The sequence below is a fragment of the Taudactylus pleione genome, unplaced genomic scaffold (assembly GCF_031769625.1).
Source record: "Taudactylus pleione unplaced genomic scaffold, aTauple2 ptg000025l, whole genome shotgun sequence".
In the NCBI taxonomy this organism is placed as follows: Eukaryota; Metazoa; Chordata; class Amphibia; order Anura; family Myobatrachidae; genus Taudactylus; species Taudactylus pleione.
The window spans coordinates 2,820,001-2,847,519 of NW_028284427.1; the positions used below are offsets into that span (position 1 = coordinate 2,820,001).

The 27,519-nt window shown below is 42.0% G+C and overlaps 1 protein-coding gene across 2 annotated transcripts in view; it reads left to right on the plus strand.

Annotated features, from left to right (window-relative positions):
• The window catches only part of SLC23A1 (solute carrier family 23 member 1), a 218,426-nt gene that overhangs the window by 85,564 nt on the left and 105,343 nt on the right, over positions 1–27,519 (plus strand). For both annotated transcript variants that reach the window (XM_088451118.1, XM_088451126.1), the window contains exons 7-9: positions 6,584–6,704; positions 13,516–13,672; positions 23,401–23,548. In XM_088451118.1, coding sequence (XP_088307244.1) covers positions 6,584–6,704; positions 13,516–13,672; positions 23,401–23,548 — 426 coding nt within the window. The remainder of the gene's footprint in view (positions 1–6,583; positions 6,705–13,515; positions 13,673–23,400; positions 23,549–27,519) is intronic.

Below are 27,519 nucleotides of genomic sequence, written 5' to 3' on the forward strand. Positions count from 1 at the left end.
GTCATCCTTATAGTGGGAAAAGATTCTTTATAAGGCATCGTGTTACATGTACTACAAAATACATAGTTTACATGATTATTTGTCCTTGTGGATTCGTCTATATTGGAAAGACTGATAGGACCCTGAGGGAACGTATGGCAGTGCATAGATCCGCCATTTGGGCAGCCTTGACCTCAGGTAATAGCGACCAGCCGGTTGCTCGTCATTTTGTGACTAATAAACATAATCTATCTGCATTACGCTATATGATAATTGATCACATCCCAGTATCTCCACGTGGAGGGGATAGATCACGGAGATTACTCCAATGTGAATCCCGTTGGATTTTCAGATTAGATTCATTGGCTCCTAGAGGACTGAACAAAAGCTTGGGATTACACTGTTTTTTATAAACAATATCTAGGTTAGCTTTGATACTCTATTATTAGTTCATTTGAAAGGATTAATGTATTGTGTATAGCGGGTGGTGTTTGTAGGTTATAGGTATATTTATGATTTTATGAATATTTTATAAATATTTCATATTATGGGTTTTTGGTGGTAGATTACTGTGAGTTGGTAATTGTATAGCTTGTATATATCAGCTAGCATAAGATAGTTTATATGATCGTTCTATTACAATATAGTTATGGATTGGATGTAATTTGCCTCTAAGAATCTGACTACCGATGCTTCTATGTTATGAAGGATGATTGTTGTACTCATCAATATTACATTTAGTATAATGAATTCATTGTATGTTAATGTGCTGTTTATGATTTAAGATAATTTAACCATGTGTCAATACGGTTTTATGTACAGGTTTCCAGCCGCGCGTTGCCCGGGTAACCGGGATGCTGCTGAGGGGCGTTCTCCCTGATCTCTGAAGCTGACGCATCATCAAGCGGCGCCAGCATGTTGATCAGGTGATGTGACGTCATGACGGGGCGACCCGATACGTGACGCCGGGCGGCTCGGACCTCACGTGGTGATGGTTTGTGAGTATTTATATGTGTTGTTTGTACTATGTTATTTGACCTTGATGATGGAGTATTAAAGTGGCTCCGAAACGTTGGTGATATCCCTGTGTTGAAGCCTTCATTTCTGTACAGAGTGCCGCCTGCTTGGTAATATATATATATATATATATATATATATATATATATATATATGGATGGCGATCAGTGCTAAAATAAATTACGTCCGTTCAAAAATATCTTCCTAATGTCCAATACACTCCTTGTTTTGAGTGGCAGCTCCCAATGTCTCCAAAAAGGACCATTGTTCAAAAAGTCCTCGGTAAGTTATTTCAGTTAGTGTGAAACAGTAGCGCCATCTAGTATAAAAATACCAAATCACATCCAAAACGTGACTTAAACGCGAATTCCGCTCTTATCCAAAAGGACTCCACAGAGGTAATGTTTGTATCTATCAATCCACAGCAATAAAAAACAGAAAAATAAAGTGCATTAATAAACAAAAAAAAAAATTCTGTGTAATTCTTACAGAAACCTTCACCTTTCAATATCATAGGTTTTGTGCATATAAGGTGCACCAGTGTCATAATATATCCAAAAATAAAGTGCACTATACTTGTGCAAAAAATTCCACAATAAATATAAAGTGCACAGTGCATGTGCAAACTAATATCCAATAAATAAATTACTTCAACCCCAATTAAAGTGCAAGAGCTCGTACCATCGGACTTAGGCCCTCATTCAGACCGGCTCGCAAGCGGGTCGATGGTGATGACCTGTGCACACGCAGCGCGCGTGCGCAAGCCCCGGAGCAAGTGACAAATTCACTCGCTCCGGGGCTCGCTACAAACGGGGCGGCTGTCGATGTTGATCAACAGCTCACCCCGTTTTGTAGGCGGGGTGGGGGGGTGGCCGGACAAACTGAAGCGTTCCTGAAGGAACGCCTGCCATTTGTAGGCGGCCCTACTGACATCACCAGTGATGTCAGTAGGGAGCTTCCTGCTCTGTTAGAGCAGGAAGCTACCTGGGGCTTGCGTTAGATGAGACCCTACCGCAAAGGTCTCGTTGCAAGCCCCGATGGTCGAGACCATCACGACCATCACCTGGTCAGTCGCTAAAGCTTTGGGTGGTAACCCACAGCTTAGCGAGCGGCCAGGAGGCCGAAATTCAAAACAAAAGCGGCCGCCCTTATTCAGAGCGAGCGCTCGCTTTTTGCGAGCGGCCCTGAATGTGGGCCTTTTTCTTTTGTATTTGATGTCCACAAAGTCACTCACAATATATGAAAAAAAATATATAGTTATATATATATATATATATATATATGTATATATATATTAGTGTATATATACGGTGTGTGTATATATATTATATAATGTGTGTACGTACGTGTCGTTCAAATCACCCATACTTCTGCTGTGTATCTTATCCATGAACTAAAAAGTTTTCACATAACATTTCCTCCATTTTTTAAATTGCCGTGCCTTACTATAATAAGACATAGATAATCTGTCACAGTTGACTGTTTATAAAACTCGACCATAGACGTAGATGTCTGTTATATTGTTTAGTATTGATAAAATGAAAAGTAATAAAATGTAATAATTATAAATAAAAAAACAATATAACACTGCTACAAAAATATATGCCATCACTGTCGACAACATGGACCAAATAAAGTGTACAGATTTTGTACCCCTATAAATATTAGAAGTCACAATGAAATTAAGGGAATCAACAAAGATGCCTTTGCATTTGTTTAAAGGTATTTATCCTTTCAACTGTCCATTATGATACAAAAAGAAATTGCTATCTGTCCTGAAAAAGCAAACTATAGAAAGTTCATTTGGGTATAGGAAAAAAAAAAAAGAGTTTCTCCTGCAAAGTTAATGCACTGTGGACAAGGGTGGAGCATCCTGAAGTGGACATTTGAATGGAATGCTGACAGAGATAAGGGTCAGTAAAGCTAACCATGTGAAACATTGGTCATTAAAGGGGAGATGTGTTATGCCTTTTACAGAGGACAAGTGGAGAAGTTGCCATAGTGGAATGGGATTAAAATGTGGGCGGACAGGATGAAAATCCAGACAGAAGCAGGTAAGTATCCTAACTTCCCCTGTCCCCACCCCCCTAACCATAACCCTCCCTTAGTCGTGCCTAACCCTAACCTCCCCCCCTGGGGGTGCCTAACCCTAACCCCCCCTTACCGCTCCCTAAACATAATCCTACCCAGGGGGGGGGGGTGCCTAACCCTAACTCTGCCCCCTAGGGGTGCCTAACACTAACCTCTCCCCCCCCCCCATCAATAAAAAACCTAACGCTAGCCCCGCTAAGTGGCCTAAACCTAATCCTCCGCGGCTAACAGGACGGGCACCTGGGATTTACCTTATTCGGGCACGTGTTGTCCTGGATTCCGGCATTGGGATTATGATAGGCGTCAGTATTTCAATGCCTATCATGAATCCCTAGCCGGCATTCTGCCATCGGGATTGTGACCCTTGCGGCCTTGCGCCCACCGGTCACTTAACTACATCACGCCATAGTAACCAATCAAATTCACTAAATAAAATGTACTAGATAAATGAAAGCTAAAAGCTAATTGTTTGCTATGGGCAACTTATCCACTTCTCCCCTATAAAATATTTGATACATCTTCCCTTTAGGATTGTTTTTTTTTATTTTTGGTTTGACCTCTGATAGACCCATATAATCAGGTCAGCGCTGTCCTGTGTTACCGCCCCTTCCCTTCTCCGCTCCGCTCCCTCCCCCTGAAGTTACATAGTAACGATAGCGCCGGGAGGGAGGGTGGGCGTTTCTAGCGCCCGCCGAATACAATGGCGCTCCGGGCGATGGCCCGGCTTTCCCGGGCCTAGAGCCGCTACTGCATATTATTAACATATCGTTACCAGCAATAGACAATTGAGGGCGAGAATTGCAAAAATCAAGCACCTGCAAGGTTTTTTCTGCAGGTGCAGGTTTTTGCTATTCAATTAGATGCTCGTTTTTTCCTATTTTGAGCACTGGGAGGTTTTTTGGGTTTTTTTGCGCACCTCCAGAGCATGACCAGTTATTCCTAAAATCTACAATTTTAAGAAAAAAGGTCAGGAAATGTTCTGGGACCCCAGTGGCACCCCTCCTGATGACTAATTAAGCAATTGGAAGTTTCCAATTGGCTTAATTAGTCAGTAATACTCACCTTCCGAAGTGCTGTCTTCTGCATCCATCGCTTATTTTTAATTGTATATCTGGAGCGCGCATACCCACGGTAATTCAAAATTGGGCGCAGGGTTTTTTCCTCACTAAACCTCGAGCCCAATTGAATATTCCCCATAGCATTAACATAAGAAACTGTTTGTATAGCTGTCAAATTTATTCTCCCAACTTGTTGTAAGATTATGTATTGCACACCTATTGCTTAGTCACCTTGTATAGTATATTACAAAGTGATAATATTTAAAAAAAAAATTGGAGAATTGTTTTTAATCACAATGGGGAGAGGGGAACAGTCATGATGTGCATGGATTTTCACAGTAGATTTAGGCAGCCTGAAGAGTGCTACACATTAACCACCAACATGAGGTTGGAGAACAGTAAAGTAGAATGACGCTGTTGGTGATAGGTATCACTGCAGCCAGAGGATAGTCACTTTCTACCCAGAGCACACAATTTGGGAAGTGGCCAGAAACTACAACTGGTGAAAGAAACGTTACACTCCTATCCTGTGCATTTTCAGCTTCTATCTTGCATTTCTGTTTTTGTTAAGACATTACCCATGAAGAAGTCCCCTTAAGGGATGAAACGCATAATGTTTCCAGTGCCATATCCATTCACCATCTGTAAGGTCCCTGCCATTGAGCTCACACCTGAAATGGTGCTGGCATAAAGCAGCTACATCTCTCCTGCAGTGGCAATGGTTAATTAGACACCTTTTTAAATTAGATGTAAGTAATTTTATGTTTGCATACATTTTTTAACAAGAATAAAAATATTCTGATATCTACTAACAAGCGGCCATTGGGCCTTTCTTTTCGGGTTATTTTCTGGTGAGAAGGTAGAATTCCAGAAACCTTTGGACATTGCACTCATTATACTGGATACCTTTGGTGGTTCAAGGATTACAGTAAATAACAACACTGAAATGACATCAGTTTCACACTCAAAATATATTTGCTTCAAATATAGAAACATTTGGGCTAAATGCAATGGGGTCTGAGTTTTTTGTGCTAGTCAAAGTCGCATGTTCTTGCATAGTTTGAAGGTGCAAGTTTGTCCCGCAACTCGCATGTGTAATCAGGTGTGAGTTTGAAGGTGCGAGTGTATGCGAGTTAAACTGCGGGTAAACTCACACTTTGTAATGCGACTTTTATTACAATGTGGGAGTTAGACAGAAGCCTTCATGGATAAGTGAGATCTGTGAAGGCTTTTGTGTATATAAAAAGCTAGTCAAATGTTAAAAATAATTTAAAAAAATTACGTGGGGTCTCCTAAAAGCACAACAGGCACTGGGCTTTTTTGAGCTGGCCCTGGTTTTGAAAATTCTGGAGAAAAAAGACGTAGGGGTCCCCTGTATTTTTAACAACCAGCACCAGACTCAGTCATCCAGTCCTTGTTGTAGAAATACTGGGAACAAAATGAGTAGCGGTCCCCAGTATTAGCCACAACCAGCACTGGACTCTCTTTAGCGGGGGTGTAATGCCACAGCCGTGGGACCCACTTCATGGGGTCCCCAGCCAGAGCATTCATCACCCCACGCTAGTCAGCCTTGGCCAGGGATCCCTGGGGAGGTAGGGACCTAGTGCCGGGTTGTCACCTCCTCCAGTAGAATCCACATCACTGCCTGTAAAAAAAAAAAAAAGTAACATTTTACTAGCTTTTACACACAGAAGCATGCACGGATATCATTGACATGTGCATGCTTCTGTGTATCTCGCACCTGCATGCTAGTCTGAAGCAGGTCTATTATTTTGGGAATTTTGTGTGAGTTAAAAACCTGCACTCTATTACATTGGCTGAGTTGTATGTTTTCCATGGGAAAACATCTGGAGACGAGTTTCGGCATTGCGAGTTGTGGAAAATGCGAGTAACATGCGAGTTTGCATGTTCTCGTATCCTATTACTTTGGATGAGTTCTAAAAAAGTGCAAGTATTTAAGATCTTTAGTTTTGTCCACTTCAACAGTTCAACAGCAGTGTATTTAGTGGCTCAGCATTGGTGAGTCTCAATAGTTACATATCATGCTATACCATGCCACCGGGACACAGCTTGTTGTCACTTGTTTAGTAAACCAACCCCGAGTCAAGCAAAGAGACCACATGAAATCCACTTCAACTTTTGGTATTTTCAGTTCAAAAGTAGCCTTTCCAATCTTTGGTACTATTTACATTGGATCAAGAGCAATTTTTGTTTGGATTTACTGGCACCCACTTCTAGCACCTCAATTATATTGTGAGGTATTAAAATATATTTACAAAATGTTATGTTTTTAATGCGTAGTTCAATGCTTAGTTGGGTTGACAAAACCTGTTTTAAAGACATAACTGCAGGTAAAATTCATTGGATATATTTAAAAAGTAAATATTGACTTTATCTTACCATTTTCATTTCATAAATCAATGATATGTCTTTCACAGGGTATTGACACTGATAATATTATTTGCACAATACCTACGAAATATAACACTTGTTTTGCCTTATTACAAATTTGGACATGGAATGAGAACTTATAAATTACAAATCTTTAAAATGTTTCCGGTAAGTAATAAAACCACTACATTAATAAATAAGATGTAGTCAGGATTGTCTAGATTTTCACTGTCGACATTATAAGATCAACACTAAAATGTACAATGTCATAATGTGAGCATAATCAAACTATTGACAGCCAAACTGTCAACATGGGCATGAGATAGACATGGTCATTAGGTCGACAGTTTAAAGTAGACATAGTAAAAACGTAGATGTCTATATTTTATATGTTGACATTTTGACCATGTTGACATTATGGCTGTCTATATTTTGATTATTTACATTTTATCCCTGAGATCTGTGTTGTAGATGGATTTGATCTTGTTCCCAGTGTATTGCGAAATATGTGAAAAAATATAAAACTAATATCGTGTGATACTGTTAAATGGAGTATGTTCTATTCAATGAAATTGAACATGCACTCACCATTTGTAGGTGGTATATGAGTGTTGGACCAATTTCCACCGTAGTCCTATGGTGGCTGCGAGATACAACGTTGATTCGATGTTTTCTTGGATCACTCAGGAACGATGTCAGTCATTAGGGAGAAAAAAACGTAACATGCCTCCATAGTGCAAATCCGTAAACCCAAAAGAAGTTCTACAAAATTCTGTGATCCTGACATAATATACCACACCTCATTACATGTTAACTAATGCTATCATTACATGTTTGTACTAAAATTGATAAAAAAAAATGGAATAAGTTTAATTGTGGCATAAAATTTTAACTGTTTTTACTGCTTACCACAGCAATTTAACATTACTTTACCACTGAGGTCGCTGAGCAATTCTATAAAGATATAAAAAATTAGTGAATATAGATATTATTTGTTCCTCTACAGTTGCCATTCATGCAGGGGCGTTTCTAGAGAGGAGGGGGTCCGTGTGCAGTCTCCGACATGGGCCCCCTCCTCTCCGCCCGGCGGCCCGCAGCGCCGGAGTTATAGACTCTGGGCACTAGAGTGTGCCCAGAGTCTATAATGTATGCACAGGTCACCGGGAAAATGGCTGCAGCGGACATTTTCCCTGTACTGTCCATGCGCAAACAATGGGAAAATGTCAGCCGTTTTACAGCGCCGGACCCCCGTGCCGACGTGGGACTCCGGAGAGGTAAGTATTATTATGGGTGGACCCAGGGGCCTGTGTTCCCCGCACGCCCTGCACTCATTATAGATACGCCCCTGCATTCATGTACTGCCAAGCATGTGCAGGAATCTGGCATAATCCTGGATCTGCAATCTCAGACTGAGCTTCCATTTACAATTTTAGGACAAGAAAAACATCTATATGAACGATTAAAAAAAAACAAAAAAAAACGTTTATACATATATATTTATTTATAGGGAAAGGTTTCCTACAGAAAATATTCATTGTCTGAGGGCTGAACAATAGTTATTTAAAGAAGTTCCAGTCTAAATGTAAAAAAAGTATGTACTGTATATGTAAGAATTATGGCTGTATTATTACTTTTATTATTATTGTGTATTATGATGTCTCACATATGAGCGCCAAACCTTCATTAACACAAATACATACAAGAAGTTGACAAATAACTTTAAGGTATATATTGTTAAGACTGCAAGTCTGTTTTTGATGTTAATGCAACTTTTTTTCACTTTACAAAACATATAAAACGAAAATAAATAATTTTTTTATTTTATTTTGGCATCCTATAAAAAGAACACTGTTTGTTTATCCTGAAAAGTAGTTTATTCCCTTAGTTAACATAACATTGTAGTCCAGATGCAAAATTGCACTTTGGGAAAGTTTTCAGGGGCAGTACTCCAGTGTTTGTTTTCCATATATTGGCAACTAAATGAAGGACAAGGGCGAATCCACGTCCAGTCCATACCTGTGTTAAAATCGGCTACAGCACATATTTATAGCTGTATTAAAAAGTTTGCTTAAATACATTTGATAGTTAACCATCATGTTTTGAGCCTAGATCCTTTATTAAAACCTTGTTTACAATCTGGAACTAAAGTGGATTTTAAAAAGTCTAAGAATGTGCAGAACTAGATGAACCACAGTTTCTTTACAAAATAAAGAGTTCACTCTGGTAATAATTTCTCTTTTCCACTTACAGTACATGATTGCCATTAAAATAAAAAAACGTTGGTTGCACTTGCCTTAAGTATGGATCACCTTACTTGTCCTTTTCTTTTGCATAAAAAAAACAATTTAAGTCGTTTGTGACAAGATTGTGGTCTATCCGGTGCCCTTGTGACTATCAATGCACATTGACATTTCCTGTGAAACCATATTATTCTGAACAGCAAAAAAAAAAATCACGTTTCTCAAAATTTTTTAGAACGTTCTAACAATAATTGTATGTTTCTATGTAATAGGTAGGTATATAGCTGTTAGCCTTGGGCATTATAGGGCTGATTCTGAGTCTGTGCGTGGACGCAAATGGTGAGTTGATTTTACGCATATTTGCGCCTGTCTGTCCTATTCTGAGTCGGACAGAATTTGTCTATGAAATTAGGCATTTCAGGGCAGCAGCAGAGTGTGACTGCACGTAACCACTCTGACTGGGAGAGTCAAGGGCTGTGGTGGTTCCAGAGGTGGGGCTGCAGCGCAGTCCAAAATTCAAATAGGGGAGCCACCACAAATGCTGCCAAACATCGCCGGCCGGTACTCACTGGCAGTTGGTGTGCCACTCCTATTTGAATTTTGGACTGCGCTAAAGCCCCATCTCTGGAGCCACCACTGCACATAACTAACATCAGTGGTGTAACTAGGGTATTTGGAGCCCAGGGCAAGTTGAAAAATGGAGCCCCCGCCCCCTATGGGTGCCCAAAAATGGGCATGGTCACGTCACAAGGGGTGTGGCCACGGAAAAATGGGGCGTGTCAACATGACACCCCTTTTTCGTAACTCTGGGAACATTCCTTTCCATATGCATCTTAATGCAGTGCCCCTTATACAGTGCCCCCAGTAGTGGTCCCCCTTATGCAGGCCCCCAGTAGTGCCCCTTATACAGTACCCCAGTATGCAATGCCTCCAGTAGTGGTCCCTCTTATGCAGGCTCCCAGTAGTGCCCCTTATTCAGTACCCTCAGTAGTGGTCCCCCTTATGCAGACCCACTTTAGTGTCCCGTAAACAGTGCCCCCCAGAAGTGGTCCTCATTATGAAGACCCTCATAGAGTGCCCCCAGTAGTGCCGTTTATACAGTGCCTCAGTATTGGTGTCCCTTATACAGTACCCCCACTAGTGGTCCCCCTTATTCAGGTCCCCATTAGTGCCCCCAGTAGTGGTCCCCCTTATGCAGGCCCCCAGTAGTGATCCGCCCTATGCAGTGCCCCCAGTAGTGGTAGTGTGCCAGTAGTGCCCCTTACATAACACACACAAAACAGAAAACACTGACTTACCCTGAATCCCCGCTCCTGCCGCACCCACCGCTGTCTGCTCCTCCATTCTCCCCCTTGGTCCCGCTTGGTACTATGGGAGAGACATCATGACATCTCTCCCATCACCCACTGCAGGAGCCAGAGCTCATGAGTGAGCTCCAGCCTGGGTCTCGGCCAGTGGGCGCATCAGCCAATGAGAGTCTGTCTGACACCATTGGCTGCTGAAACACACACAGCGCCGGCGGCGATGTGTGTGTAACTGTGTAGTGCGGACCGCACTCACTGCGGTCTGCACTACACTGGCTGACTAGGGCGGGCCTGTACCATGGACGATGGTGTGCCCCCCTCCCCCACCGCTGGTCCCACAGCGCCCAGGGCACTGACTAATATATAGGTTTAGGACTATAATATGCTTTTCCAAATGTTTGTAACCTTAGGTAGTTTTGTTGACCTGGTCAAAGTGTATACTACCACTTAATATGATTAGCATTCATAAAACTACCTCTTTCATTGAGTACAGGAAATTTGCAACCTCAGCTCAAAGTATAAGAATGAAAAACATTGCTATGACTTATTTCTGTAACAGATACCCCATATTGGTAGAGACACATGGGCAGTGTTAGTGGTATCTGCTTGGCTGTGTTAATTCTTTCTATTTTTCTTAGTAGTACAGTAGCTAAGGAGTTATGTTTGTAAGTTATATGATAGAATGGTCATCATGCTCTCTGATATGGATTTAAACCCCTGTCAGCACTGAAGCTTTAGTCCCTGCTGACTTTGGACATTGTAGTTGTAATTCACAAATCCTTTGAAATAATGCCATATGTTAGTAGTGAGCAATCATGTAGCGCCTTCACTAATTGTTTTCTACTGCTGCTGTGTCCTTCAATATCAAATGGGTTGCAGCATTCTTAATGTACTTCTTATCCATTTGTCATGCTCTTTATCAAACTACCACTATTCACTGATAAACTGTATTAGATAAACTGTCTTAAGCCGGGTACACACTAGACTATGTCTAATGTGCCTGACATATTCAGTGACGGTACCTAGCTAGGGAGCCGGCATTGGCAAATGCATACACACTTTCCAATGCCCGCAGCAATGGAGCAATGGCAGGGGCCATGCTGCATTCGGCAGCATGGCCCTCACTAACGATATCCCCCGTTGGACCTGCATATAGGGCAGTTTTTTATTGGGTGTAGTTACGGATTGAATCGCGTCACCGGGCCCCCCGCTGTGGAGGCTTCTCTATTTACTATGAGGGGGGTTGGGAAGGATGGCGGCTGCCAGGAGGCTTACCTGCCTTTCCGGGGGGCAGGGAGCGGCACCCGATATTCCGGAGGCTCCCGGCCAAATCAGGAGGGTAGGCAAGCCTAGATTGTATCAAAGGCATAAAATAGCATTATAATATAATAAGGTAAAGTGCAGAACAATATCTGTATTATTGTTATTTCCATTAGGCTGGTCACCTAAATGTGCAGCTGCTCTCTATAGTTTATACTAAGCTTTCGTATATACTACCATTAACTAACCATTAAGTGCGCATATATTATACTTTTTGATTATCGAATGTTATACAGTTAAATACAATCTCTCTTTGGTATAAGTTTTATTTTGGGAACAGGAGTAAAAAAAATATTAAGTACGGCAGTTGAATCCTTCTCGCACTAACTATGCAACTGGCAAGTTCAAACTTGTCTTGTATTGTCTCTCTGTGTTCTTCTCAATCTGGCTGCAGCTTCTGCATTGAAAACTAGTGATACAAGGGACTATTGCTGGGTACTCACTAGATGATTTTTTTGAACGATTTGGGTGATGCCAACACCTTGTAATGACAAGTCATTTAAATCCTCAAGTGTGTATGCACTGTGTCGCAGACAATGTGCGCTCCTGCATGTCTGGATTCTCCTTTCAGCCATCATCACAGCATTTCCAGCCATTATTCTGCATACCCGGATATCCATTTCACCTTTACAGTCTATGTGGATTCACCTTATTCATCTCTGTCACCGTGCTGGACATTTGTTTATTCCCACGAAAATATGCAATAAAAGGTCCCAAGCCCTGGGACCTTTTATTGCCCGGCTGAATGAGTGACAGGAGAAGCCATTTGTGGGTGGTGACAGGGGCTGGCCGCTAGAAACGAGGGAGTGGAGGCGTGCCTGAGCGTCTAAACTGAACCGCTCGCAGTGCTTGCGGTAGGGTATAGTCAACCGCAAGAGCTGCGTATGCATCCCATGGAACTCGATGTTACCAATGGTTGCATACACTTCCTGGAGATGACATGCGCAAGTGGGCATCTTAAGACAGGCTGGTGGGCGTCTGCATACACAGCGATCGCACGCCAAGACATAGTGGCTGTGCTAATGCCTTGCCGTGCGATCACCTGCCTTGCCGAATTTCATATGCATCTGGCGAGCGAACGCATCTAGCAAGTGGCTCTGAATCTAGCCCTCAATTCCATGATGGAGCATGTTCTGTGGCACCACCCACCTTGCAGCAAGAGGTCTTCCACTATTTCTGGCATAGACCGGACATTCAGGGAGCGGAGGCAACTATAACTATGGGTCATATTAAATTTGGAGTGAAAAGCCGTTCTCGGCAAAACTTTTTTCACCAATTTCACTTATCCCTGTATTCCATTGTAGCTTCTTTTCGCCGGTGCGAAAACGCAATGCAATGTAATAGGCAAAAAAGTTTTGCCTACGAATACCCGGCGGAAAAAAGTGCAGAATTGCGGTTTTGGGGTGCAAAGGTGCGGAAACCACTCTGCACCCTTTGTACACCCCCCTTGACGCTAACTACGTCAAAAATATCTTAAAAAACAAAAAGGACACCCCAAAAAAGCACTTTGAAAATGTGGGCAAAAAGTTCAAAGTGCGGGTACAGATTCAAAAACTAGCGAAATAGCCTTTGGGGGGGGTCTGCAAGTATGGGGGAGGTGTTTTGTTGATTGCAGGTGTTTGCTGAAGGTGCGTTTTTTGGGGCATTTTAATGCTTGACTTTAGCGATTTTTAAAATATGCTTGCATCCATTTTCATGTACTCCAAATTTGATGGGACTACTTATTTTTCCAAAAAATTGTGGTAAATACTATTCTTCACCACTTGCTCAAAGACGCTAAAAAAATAGCACCTATTGAGACCATTTAAAAAAAAAAAAAAAAACCTTTAGCAGGGCTATTCAGAAGTACCCATAGTTTGGGGGGCTGATTTCCCCAAAAATTACATGATTTTTCGCAGATTTAGTTTTTGCCAGTTCACGTTTCACCAATTTGGAATTGAATACGGGGATATGCGGGGACGAGCACGATAAATTTTCGACCTGAAAACCTCCGATGACGGAGAAAAGTCTGGCAACTGACTTTTCGCTTGAATATGGTCCTATGAATGAAATGTAAGAAAGTTGTTACATTATAGCAGCCTGCTCATAAATATATTACTGTACTTCTTTTTTCAGATTATCATGGCCATAATGATAGCCTGGTTGCTGTGCTATATTTTGACACTGACTAATGTGTTTCCATCACAAAGTACAGCATATGGATATAATGCAAGAACTGATGCAAGAGGTGAAATAATGTTCAGCTCACCATGGTTCCGTTTTCCTTACCCATGTGAGTATGTCTATTGTTCTTTATTATATTTTGTACTATTTATTATATGCTACCCCAGGGTGTTAGTGTGGGCACAGATAACTCGGGTATAGGTGGAGCAGAGACGGGAACTTTAGCGGATCTTCCTTTCTCCCGGCAACAACACCACTGGCTTGTCCTTCTCAGACTGTAGCAGAGGCTAAACCCATGTACAGTAAAATAACTTAATGTGTCAATCTCGATAAGAAGAATAATCTGGCAAATGTATTAAAGGGGATAAGAGGACGTAGGTTCAAGTATAAGGTATGCAGAAAAGAAAGAACTACAGTATCTGCATACGTATGACCTGATGGGGCTTCACACAATAAAGAATAAACAAGTAGAAAATAATTACCACTATGCAAATGGCATTCAATACGAAACAAATGAGATGATATGAGATGAAACAAATGAGTTAATAATATACTATAGTTTATTATCAATACTATAAAGAATATCCAAAAACGACATTTCTCTTTGCATATAAATACACGCGTCTCTCATTTCCAACTGTGCATGTCCGAACAATAAGTCTCTGTTAACACTTGCCAGAAGCCCCTCCTCCACAGCACCATCAAGTGTCAACCTCTGGTATTACAGGGTCCATAGACTTCAATAGTATGGGGATGCTTGTCCTCATGCTCTACAAAAGTCTTTAACATCCCATTAGAAGAGGAACAGGAACTATAATACTGTTTCAATGCAACACACACAAATACATATTTTACAATTTGTAAGAACATTTTACTGCAAATATCTATCAGGTAACTGACTCTTAGGGCCATATTAAATTGCATGCAAAGTTTTCAAAAATCTTACGCTGACAATTTTTATTTTTTCACACAGCGCTCAATGTTTTTAGCACCATCTGAGCAAGTGCAATTTTTCCTAAAATCAACATTTTAAGGAAAAATTGTTTGGACTTGCTTTAGAACTCATTGGACAACTCTCTCACTCTCACACTCACACTCACTCACTCACTCACTCACTCTCAATTGGAAGTTTCTCAGTGGATCCTCCACCACTCTCACATTTAATCTGGTAATTGGTCAAACTGGGTCTTGAAATTTCTATGAATACTTAAGGTGTGGCTTCTCATTTAGCATCCAACTTGCTTGAGCAGTGATTCTTCTCCCCCCACACATGGGAATCCATTTGAAAAGGTTCAGTAGAGCATTTGCATTGTAGTTATCTTCTTGCCTCTGATGAACTATCGCCATTCTGATTTCTACTTTGAGCTTCTTTCATTCTGCAATTTTCAGCCAGCCAAACTGTCTCTGGAAGTCGACAAGAAAAGTTTTCATGAGATTCCATATTTTACAACCTCTGGGAATCTACCAAACAACAAATAGTAAGGAGTACATCCTGTAGAACAGTGCTCAGTGTGATTGTAGGTTAATTCAGGAAGAAGTATATGCCAATCTAACCATTGTGGATAAGGGTGTGTGGGTCCCCCTTTCATGTGTGTCCCCTGTCTGCCCTCTCAGCATTCCAATTAGAGTCTGGTTTATTCTTTTACAAAGGCTATTACCCTGTGGGTGATATGCTGTAATATGGGACATCCAAATAGATCAATAAAAAAAATTAGCCTAGGCTAATATAGAAAAGTGATTCCTTATTGGGGCCCTCTTGTGCATGCCTGTCAATTTTCTGTTTATAATCATTCTCACTCGTAGCTTCCTTTTCTTTTATCCCCAGCATTTCCGAGCTACCCCTATCTCCTCCCAGGCCAACTCCCTCTTATCTGGCCACCTCCCCAAGCACCTCCAGTCATATCCTCATTTATTTATACTGTCACCTCCCACATGGCAGTCAGACGCCTTACACATTGATCTATCTGCCCCACAGTTTCTGATGGTAGCCCTGAACACAGCCATCGATTCCCGAACCAGGTGTTACCAGCACACCTAGAGTACCTTTGAAGGCGAGTTCAGCTGCCAGTGCAGGGAACATATACAGATCTCTATAACACTGGTACATGCTGCATATAGACTACAAGTAGCACTCTTTCTTTCTTTTTGATTAATTGGTAATCTGCACTGCCGGCTCCAGGGTTGTGCATTGCTATTCTGATGGACAAATCCGGCTGCAGGTGCAGCTTCACCAGCGCTCTCCTACAACTAGAGCTGGAGAGTTATACTGCATAATTATTGTCCATCACTGCAGCCATTACATTTACACTGTATTAGGCAGTGACACCTGGATAACAGTGGTACAATGGCATCGGTACCTCTTCATCATCATACGGGACAAATCAGATTTGTTATGCCCCTTCCCCAGGAGGCCACACCCCTTTTTCAGGCGCATGTCTTCTGTCCCTATTTGAAAAATAGAGGGGGGGGGGGGGGAGACACCAATGTTCTTTCTGGCCCAGGGCACCAAAAAGTCTAATTATGGCTCTGCTCTTGTATACATATTACTGTGTGTGTATATGTATGTATATATATATATATATATATATAACAATAATTTTATATTTACAACAAATACATTATTTCACCTTTTTAAAATGATATGGTATACAGACTGTGTGATTAATTAGTCTAACAAAAACACACAATAAAATGCCATATACTATACATTTTTATAGCATTCAGGTGCAATTAATTGTAAAATCAGGTTGGCGTCTAGCGATGAAAATAATGTAGTCAGGAAGCAGAGAAATAACATACAGACAGTTCTCCTTGATAATAAATCACACATATCTGTGCACAATAGTTGGCTGTTTGTAGATGATGATCAAGGGAATCCAATTGCTTTGAGACACATCCAATCTAGTGCAGGATTACCCCTATCTTCTGATCCATATAGATCACACATTCCAGGAAAAGTTGAGATTCAAAAGCAGCTCCTCTGTCAGTCACTATATGCTCTGGAAATCCATAGGGCCAGACAGATGGTTTCCATAACAGCTCTGCTGTAGTCTTGGCTGTCAAATCTTTTACTGGTAAAGCCACATCGGATTGGTGCAATGATGAATAATTGTGAGGGCATACTGGTATCCTGTGCGACTCATCTCCAACTTCACTTGATCCAAGACCACAATCTGTAAAGGACGTTCACTGACAATGGGATGAAGAGGGCCAACCAGAATGGAAAGAGTTAATCACGGCCGGAGAGCAGTAGACACACACAGCAATGGTGTCAGCTTTCTTAGGCGTGTCAAGCATTTATATAGTGTCTTCATTAGTTATCATTTCTAGGCATACGTACTTAACAATCTGATTATGTCACGTATTATGTGTGGCCGCTGCAGCTCTTTCCTGCCTGTATTCTATTCCCTAGCTACTAGGATGCTGGCTGCTTTATGCAGCAGCTCACCTGTTGGGAAAACCTCATTACCTGACCCCAGCCTGATGACTCCTGTGATTGGTCTGCCTCCCTTTCATTAGGGATTCTGGTCAGTTCTTGCCTGCCGGTGATATTTCCTAGTTCATGATTCTAGTGAGCTTGTCATGCAGTCACTGTACTCTGTACAGTTCCCAGTCTCCCTGTCTGTTCCTGTGCGCTGGTATCTTGCCAATATTATACCTGCATCCTTGATCCCTACCTCAGTCCTCTGTGTGTAGTCCCTGCCAATCCTGTTCCTGTGTCCTGCTGAATTCTGCTCTGTATCCGTGTCTGTGTCCATCCCAGCTCTGTCTGTGCCTTGCCAAGACCCTCCAACTTACCTTCCATGCCAACTCCGGTCTGTGTCCAGTCCCAGCAAGTTCCTATGGATTCATGCTGCCAGTTCAATCATATCAAGTCCTGGTTCTGCTACAACTCCAGTCTACATCCTGAGCAACTGGCTCTGCTACAACCCTCATTGTATCCTGCATTACTGGTTCTGTGTACATCCAGCCTGTGTGTCTGTGGTTGTCTACTGCAGCAAAGCATATTCACCCCAGCTGTGTCTGTAAATTGCAAGTCTGCAGTCTAGCAGTTCATCTAGCAAGTATCCCTGCAGTTGGATTTCAGGTTAATTACCTTGTGGATCCCAGTCTATTTGGAGCCTATTCAAATAGTGTAGGTGCATCCCTAATATGTATACACTGGGAGCTATTACTTGTGTTAGCAGCAGGGGACATATTGTATTATTAATAAGTAAATACTGATATTATATATTCTTTGACACATAATTAAGATATTCTGCTCATTATTTCTGAGAATCCAGATGTGACCTTGAATTCCAAAATTATTAATAAATCTCCACCACTTCTCACAATAGGCTCATAGAACTCTCTATCAACAGTGGCACATTCCTGTCTGAACAAACCAATACCCAGAGTTTAACTCACACTCTCTATTTCTCTTTCTCTCTTTCTCGATATATATATATATTCATGCATCCCAGTTGAAAAGAATCTTATCTAAATTATAGTTTCAGTTATCTAACATCCAAAAATTCCTGATCTGTCATGATATGCTTGCCGTAGTAACACAATCTGTACAATTCTTTGAGTTCTGGATTGACAGCTCTTAGAACCAACAAACCATTCTGAATTCTACAACAGTCTGATTATTGCAATAACTTCACAGGTCCAGGATCTGTTTCTTGTCTCTGAGGTGGGGTAAAAGTCATTTTGAGCAGTCAGCATGGTATTCATACACTAAAGTGTTGGGTCTTCAGGTTGGATTCGGTACCAATCAGATTTAATTTTACTACGATCAGAACTACTGTCCAGATGAGGAGGTTTCTACCAATACCAGGACATTTTAATAAACTGCAGGATTCTGATGCGCTGTTCTTTACTATAATTCAGTCTGGACTGGGACAATGCAATAATGTGGGCTATATATGTATGACTTTCTTTCTTGGAGTGGGGCATAGCGATATTCCTTGTAAGGCCACTGATTATGAGAACTTCTGTGGCGTGGGTGACACCAGCGTGGGTCATGATTAGCTGTGTATATGCAACCTTAAACTGGACCACTACCAGGACTGCCTAACCCAAACCCTCCCAGCGGTAGTTAACCCTGTCAGCATGCCCAGACTGTCGACATTGTGAACATGGTGCCTATTGACAGTTTGAACCATGTGGTTGCTGTCGACCTTCTGATCGACTACCCTTCAAGAATAAGTAGCAAACAACTAGCAAATAATTACCAATATGCAAATTACATTTAATGAAACACAACTGAGATCATAATAATAAGCAATTGTTTCTTATCAATACTATGATGAATAACCAATGAACTACATTTCTCTTGGCAAATAAATGTACTTCTTAACTTCAGCTGTTTCTATTATTTTTAAATAGAAAATGCTGTTTTTCAATTACTTTAACAAGTTATACTCTGAAAATATACAGTAACTATCATATAAGCACATATAAAGAAATGGCAATATACATTATTATGCAACAGACCATAAATACCTCACACTAATCAGTCATTAAGTTGTAGATAAACACATTTCTTTTGTTGGAGTACTCTATTGCTAGGTGGTCACCGTCCTATTACATACATGTATTTGTAATCCACAATAGGGAATACACAAAAGGCAAAGTTGGCATCTAACTATGATTTAACTGATTACTGCATTATATTGTAACATTAATTTCCCTAGAAACCCCAAAAATCTTCAAATGGACTGGAGTAAAGCAGGAAATGCTTGTAGTTCTTGATTTGGAGGCAATAATTGTTTTATGTGGTACAGTACATGGTAACCACTAGTTACCACACATTTTCCCTTGCCTACTGTAATTAATTAGAATTGCACGCAAATAGCATTCTGCCATCATTGTACTGGTATAAAACTAAAACAAGATAAGTGCCACTATAACGCTCCCTGCAAAGCAGGATGCACTAACGATGAGATGTATTAACATCTCATCATCATCGGAGCAGGGGAGTGAATTTCCTCTCAAAGATTCTCCATGGACCCAAACAAGGTGAAGGCCATTCTGGATTGGGAGTGACCCACTATGCTGAAGGCTATTGAGTGTTTTCTTGGCATTGCAAATTATTACAGCAGATTTGTTAAATCCTTCTCTTCCATTGTCTCATCCATTGTTGAATTAACCAAGAAAGGGGCTGATGTTGCTAATTGGCCAACTAACACCATTCAAGCTTTCAGTCTGCTCAAGACTGCTTTCATTTCTGCTCCTGTTCTGCAATATCCTAATCCGATCTTCCATTTGTTGTCAAGGTGGACGCTTCTGAGATTGGAATGGGCGCCATCCTTTCTCAGAAGGATCTTAAAGATGGCAAGTTACATCCATGTACTTTCTTTTCCCAAAAATTCGACCCGGCAGAAAGAAATGATGATGTTGGAAATCGGGAGCTCTTGGCTATTAAGTGGGCCCTTGAGGACTGGAGACACTGATTAGATGGGGCTAATCATGTGATTTCAGTCTTGATGGACCATAAGAATCTGTCCTATATAGAAACCGCAACGAGGCTGCATGTTAGGCAGGCACGATGGGTCCTGTTCTTCACCCATTTCAACTATGTCATCTCCTTTCGACCTGGGTCCAAGAATCTGAAGGCGGATGCCCTCTCACAAAGTTTTCTCACTACTCACTCTCCTGCTGTTTCAGAGGAAACCATCATTTCAGCTTCCCGTATTCATCTAGCCTTGACAAGAACTTTGGCAGATGCCCTCCGGGACTGTCAATCTGAAGCTCCTCCTGAAAAGCCACCGGGATTGCTCTTTGTTCCTGAGATGTTTCGTAAAGCAGTCCTGAAGGACTTTCACTCATCCAAGTCTATTGGTCATCCAGATATCTCTGGAACTCTTGAATTACTTTTCCATTTGGTTTGGTGGCAGTTCATGTCTCGGGATGTTCGTGAGTTTGTGTTGGCTTGTGACATCTGTTCCAGGAATAAGATTCTCTGAACTACTCCTTCAGGTCTGCTATGTCCAGTGCCTACTCCCTTGAAACATTGGACCCATATTGCTATGGATTTCGTGGTAGATCTTCCATCATCTTCTCGCTGTTCATTCATCTGGACCATTGTTCACCGATTCTCTAAGATGGCTCATTTCATTCCCCTCGCCAAACTACCTTCAGCTAAAGAGTTATCAGTACTTTTTCATTCAATATGTCTTTAGACTTCATGGACTTCCGTTAGATATTGTCTCTGATCGAGAGACTCAATTTATTGCCCATTTTTTAAGGTGTTTTTGTGCTGACCTGGGTATTAATGTCAGCCTGTCATCAGGCTATCATCCACAATCTAACACAGATGGAGTGACCTAACCAGTCCTTGGAGCAGAACCTCTGCTGTTTCGTATCCAAGTACCAAAATTACTGGGTTTCTTGTTTGCCTTTTGCTGAGTTCGCCTTCAATAACTCCTCCTGCCATTCTTCCTCCTCCGTTTTTCCTTTTTTTTCTGCAATTTTGGGACTCATCCTAGAGTTAATTCCTTTGAAACTACATCAACCAGAACTCCATCATCTTCATCTGTTTCAAGGGTACAATCAGTCTGGAAAAACATGCCCCTCTTTCTTCTCCAAGCATCAGGTCGTTCCAAGGTTTTTGCTGATAAACATCGTAGGCCCTGTAACTTCAAGGTGGGAGACTTGGTTTGGCTGTCCTCCAGGAACATTAACCTTCACCAGAGGTCACAGAATTTGGGTCCCAAATTCATTGGTCCATTTAGAATAATCTCGCAGCTTAATGCTGTGGCGTTTTCATTAAATTTACCCAGTACCCTCAGGATTAACAACACATTTCATTGTTCACTCTTGAAGCTGGTGTTTCTTTCCTCCAGGTTTGTTCCTAGACGTTCAGCCAGACCTTTATTGTTTCTATTCCAGGGTCGTCAGGAGCTTGTTGAGAAAATCCTGGATTCCAGAATCTCACAAGGGAATCTTCAATTCCTGGTCCACTGGAAGGGGTATGGACCGGAAGAGCGCTCTTGGGTTTCCGAAAGATCTCTGCATGCTCCTCTGTTGAAGAAAGGATTTTTTTGAGAACTTAACTGACAAACCAGGTTCTAAGGGTTCCTTAACCTCTCGTCAAGGGGGGGTACTGTCATAAACTGCTGCATTGCTAGGAGATGCGAACACCGAGCTATCAATCACTGAACTCCTCCTGCCTCCTGCCTGTCATTCCTGAACTAACCGGATTGTCTCCTCCTTTTTCTGTCTTGTCCGAAGGTTGCTCGGGTGCCAGTGATAGCGTTTTCACGTGTTTCCGGTTCTGCTGGTTAGTTTCCGTTTAGTCGAGTGTCCACTACCTCTGCCTATCTTGTATTTCTCCTATTATCTAGGCAATATGGACCACACCTCTGCATCCTGCTGCTTGTGTCATCTTGGCGGCACGGGCTGCACCTCAGCATCCTGACGCTTGTGTCAACCCGGCGACACAAGGTGCACACCAGCGTCACCAGTACGCACAATCCAGCATCCCTGCCGCTTGTGTCATCTAGGCGGTACAGGCCGTACCCCAATGCCTTGTCGCTTGTGTCAACTCAGCGGCACAAGGCGCCCATCAGCGTTCCTGGAACATGCAATCCAGTGTACTGCCACTTGTGTCAACTCAGTGGCACAAGTTGCACACCAGCATCCTCAGTACTCTATCCTGTGTACTGCCACTTGTGTCAACCAGGCGGCATAAGTCGCACTCCAGCGTCCTCCAAGTTTCACAGCTCACAAGGCTGTTGCTGGACTTTGTTCTTCATCAGCTCTCAAGGATGCTACACGGACCAAGGGCCGCATCTTGTTTAAAATCACCAGCCCTTAAGGCTGCTACATGGCCCAAAGGCCGCATCACGCCAAGCGTCATCAGCCCTCAAGGCTGCTACACTGCCCAAAGGCCGCATCATGCCAAGAGTCATCAGCCCACAAGGCTGCTACATGGCCCAAAGGCCGCATCTTGCCAAGCATCACCATCCCTCAAGGCTGTTTCACGGCCGCATCATGCCAAGCGTCACCAGCCCCCAAGGCTGTTGCTGGACTTTGCTCTTTAGAGATACTCCTGTGTCATAAAAGGTATTTGTGCTCTATTTCTGTTTAAAGTCTGCTCATGTTTTGACCATGATGATAATGACTATTCTTGTCTGCCACTAGCCCTTTCATTTTCTTCTCTATATTGGATCCTCCTTGTTAATGTTGAAGCCAGAGAGGGCTACTGCACATACTCCATTTTGGCTCATTTAGGGAGGCTTCAATCCCCAACCAAGATGACCACCGTCTGTACTAATGTGCATGCGTGGCGCCGTCTTGTGTTTATTACTGTGTTGGAATTCCACAATTGAACACAGAGGTGTCTTATTTAGCTCCAGTGAGACCCTGTTGATGCCACTTGCATCTTGCATCATTATACGAAACTAGCAGTCAACAGTGTGCGTGATCTCAGCAGGCCTCTTACTAAATCATACATGGAAAGAGTTGGAAATTGCATTAACCATTGGCGCATCCCTTGGCTGATCAAGTCATGATCTAAGTCCTCACTTAGAAATCTATAGTAGGTAGAGATGGCCCCTTGTGAAGGCACTGGTCCAGAAAGGCGTCAGTCTAATGGATTGCGCCAATCAACAGCTGAAAATGCCCGCACCACCAAAACTATATAGTGTTGTGCCTGAAAATAAGCTAGGGGACAAGCCCACAGGGTCTCAAATTTCAGGGGTTGCTGCGCATCAAAGTTAAGTGGCTTTTAGACTGTGAATTCATTATTTTATTTTTCTGCATATTGGCTGTGTATTGCTCACAAATTGTATAGTGCTACATAATATGTTGCCATGCTATATATAACTAATAATAATTTTTTTGTCCCAGGTCAATGGGGATTACCTACAATTACTGTTGCTGGTGTTTTAGGGATGTTCAGTGCTACTTTGGCTGGAATTATTGAATCCATGGGTGATTATTATGCTTGTGCTAGATTATCAGGAGCACCCCCTCCACCAATTCATGCTATTAACAGGTGCAGTATATATTTATGTGTATAGCGATTACCATATTACTTCTGACAACAAGGACCAAACATATAGAAAAAATGTTTTGGTGTGTTGAAATAAAAGCATTTTTTGAGCACCCTCCTGGGATGACCTGGAGGCTTACCATTTTTTGGGAAGTCTCACAGCTTCCCGGAAGCGTAAGGTATCCACCGATTCTCAGCAAACCAAATCATCATAGCCCAACCTTCTCTACATGATGACTAAAGGCGGGTATCCACTAATAGATATACAAACGAGAGCACGATTACGACGTTCCAGTTCACTCGTTCAGTCCAGGCACATCCCTCAATCCCCGCACATGCTGAACCTGACGAGATCGTCAGGTTGACCAGCATGTACGGGCAATGTCGGGTGTCGGAAGCGACCAGCGGGCACGCGCATCGCTAGTCGCTTCCGATCAAAACATGCCCGATGCATGCGTGAATTACAAGCGATTGCATGATAACGACGTCGTTATCGTGCAATCGCTTGTTAAAATCACCTAATGGATACCCACCTTAACTTGCAAGTCACCCCAGCCCATACATCTATGTGTAATTCAAAACAAATATTTGGTGATTCATTTCTGTGTAAATGTTTTCTTTCCAACTACAGTAGATATACCATGACCATAAGAGACCTACTCTGATCTCTGTCACATCATACTGACAATGGTGGATATGTTATAATTACTATATTCCTCCAGCCTCACCCCTGGATTCCTTTTGTTCCACCCAGCCTACTCCTTTACTGTAAATTCTTCTAAGCAGCTCCTCAGTTCCCTCTAAAGTTGCTGGACTGGGAAGTTTAACATACCGTCCTAATCCACAGTGCTCTATTTTTCTGGAAGAAGAAAGGCTATGCTATCCAGTCTATTATAATTGGGTAACTCGTCTGCTGTACATCCCATTTTTCCTTCATATTTCAACTCATTCTGTTATATACAGTTAATGTGCTTTTATATTTTTTTGCTTTGTGTTGGAGCTCCACCATGTGGCTCTTATTGCTACCACCATCATTTTTACTCATACTATTTCTGCTATTATTATTACAGTAGCATAGCAGGATACGGATCCACCCTGGGCTGTCATGTCCATCATCCTCACAAGCCAATATTTATAATATCATTATAATCATGTCATATAAGCACCTTTTTTTTTTTTCCTTTTTTTTTTTTTTTTCCGGAGGCTGGATCTTCACTCCTGCTACAAAGCGTGAATTTGCTCTACACTCCATAATCATTGTCTTTGTCTTTGCACTGGAATTTAACGAATGACGAAAGAAAGGAATTCCATGCGCCGTAAAATTGATGGCAAAACTCAGGATCCCCCGTTGCTTCAATCTACTTCACCAAGACATTGCTTCTCTGTCTGATACAAACTATTCCATGGCGTCATCTCTATCCTAGTCTCCCAAGGGTGACCAGGCCACCATTCTTCAATGTTTGGACTCCACGCCAACTTAAAAAAGATGTCTCTGTTTTACATGCGGATATCGCCCAGGTCGCGGATTGTCTATTGGAGTTGGCGGATCGGGAAGAAATGCTGTCAGAATGTCATTGCTCCTTTCATTCTACAGCAGTAGCTCAGGCCTCCGAATTACGGCTCATGCAAAGCAGGCTTGATAACATGGATAACCGTGGCAGACTAAACAATTTACGTATACAGAGGATCCCGGAAGATATACATACTCAGGACATTATTGGCGTGCTCACTAAAATATTCAATAAAATCCTTGAGCGGATCCCAGACACTCCAATAGTGTTTGGCAGAGCACACAGGGCGCTTAAACCGAGGAATGAGCAACAGGAGAAACAACATAATATTATTTGAAGGTTACATTACTTTGCAGACAAGGAACTTGTTCTAAGGAAAGCTTGATCTTTACAGGGTATTGATTTCAACTGTACTCTCATGCAAATCTTCCGGGACCTTTCTTGGTACACCCTAAAACAACGTCATCTCCTGGGTCCATTGAATGCTGAGCAGGGCTGGATTAAAGGGGGGGGCAACAGGGGCGGTTGCCCCATCGCCTTGTTCTTGATAAAAGTCTTCACCGACTGAAACGTCGAATCCAACACATCATTGTGTATTTGAGTCTCATTTACAAGTCCCGTGAGTGCCGCTGTTTTATTCTTTTCTGCATACCAAGTTTTCCTTACCTTGGATGGCACTTGGGCAAGTATCTATAATCGCCGGCCTCAGCGATTTTATATATATATATATATATATATATATATTATAATGTGTTTAAACATGTGTATTTACATTTAGAAATCCCGGCCCCCCCCTCAAGAAAATCCTGCGTTTGCCCCTGTCTTCATGTGGCCTGGGGGTAGGCTCTGTGTGGCTTGGAGGGCCCCCTCCCACAACTTTGTTTTCCTGGGGCCACCATAGCCTTAATCCAGCCCTGTTGCTGAGCTCGAGAGACATTAATTAAAATTAAATTACCGGTGCCAAAATCCAGATCGGTCGGGATACCAACACCAGTATCCTGACCGTCGGCACCCTGAAGGGGATGTTAGCATTAGGGTGCAGGGAGGGGGAGGTTAGGTTTAGGGACTAGGGGGGTAGGTTAGGGTTAGGCATCGGGGAGGGTTAGGTTAGGGGATAGGGTAGTGCTTAGAAAATTACTTTTCGTCACTTTCTATGGGGGTCGGGATTCTGGCTGTCGGGATGCCGCTGTGGGTATTCTGAATAGCGGCATGCCGACAGCCGGGATTCCATACCCAACCCATTAAAATACTGTTGGGGTTTTCCATGAAGTATTTTAGTATATCACAATGGCTCTCTTCATTCCCTCAAAGGTCCGGAGAACTTACATTCCTTCTGCAAATCTCTCGAATTGAGCTGTTGGAATGGTCTGCCTTGTCTTCTAGCCTGGACCCTCCACCCTTGCCTAGTGTTCCTAGAGATAAACAATGGCATACTGTGAGGGGGAAGAAATGTGGTTCTCCATCTCACTCTTGTGAAGCCGCAGCTTCTTTTTCTATACATGTTTTGTACTATATGGTCTTATTTTCCCTTGCAGAAATTCTGTCTACATGAACCCGTGTTCCTCCTTTTGGTTGATTGCTGTACAGTGAATTTTAATATTTGTATAGTGTTTATCTGTTTATATCATTGTTTTACTTGCCAATGTTGCCATACTTGTTCTACCACTATTTTAGGCCTTATACATTTATGCATAAAATTATATTAGTTTGTTTGTTCTCTCTTCTCACTTCCATAGTTAATTAATAGTTTTCCAGTGCAATGTTTTCTATTGTTGCTTGTATTTCTGTGTAGCGGGATGTGGGTTTTTCTGCCTCTGTTGACCCCACCACTTACTTTTTTCTGTTTTTTTTTTCTACAGTTGCTTATTTTTAAATATTTTGATCTAGCCGTGGGTGTCTTTGGACTCCTCGTCTTCCAGGGCGAATTTTTTGTACCTGTTTATGTGCATCTATTTTTTATTTTTACTCTGAAGTGTTTTTCTTTATCTGTTATATGGTGTTATTCCTATTGTTTTTTCCCTTGTCCTTCCCTTTTTCCTCTTCCTAGGTCTCCATAGGTGGTACACTTTTTTCCTCTGACATTTAAGTCCTATCATTTTCGCCTCTTATGGGCCCGAGGTGATAGTAAACCAAGAATGTGATTTCTCTTTTCTTTATTTATTTACTTATTTACCTTTCCCTCTGGTAAGTTGTCTCTATGACTGCTTCTGTTATATTAAAACTTTCTTCCATTAATGCGAAGGGGTTAAATATCCCCGAGAAGCAGTCTTCTTTCCTTCGTGAAGTACAAAGTGAAAAGCTCAATATTATATTTGCACAAGAAACTCGCTTTAAACAGGGAAACACCCCTACGTTTAAAAATCATTATTATTCATGGTCATTTACCAGTGACAACCAGGAGGGTAAAACTAAAGGTGTTCCAATTTTATTTTCTAGACGCCTTCCTCTTATGGAGGTAGTCAC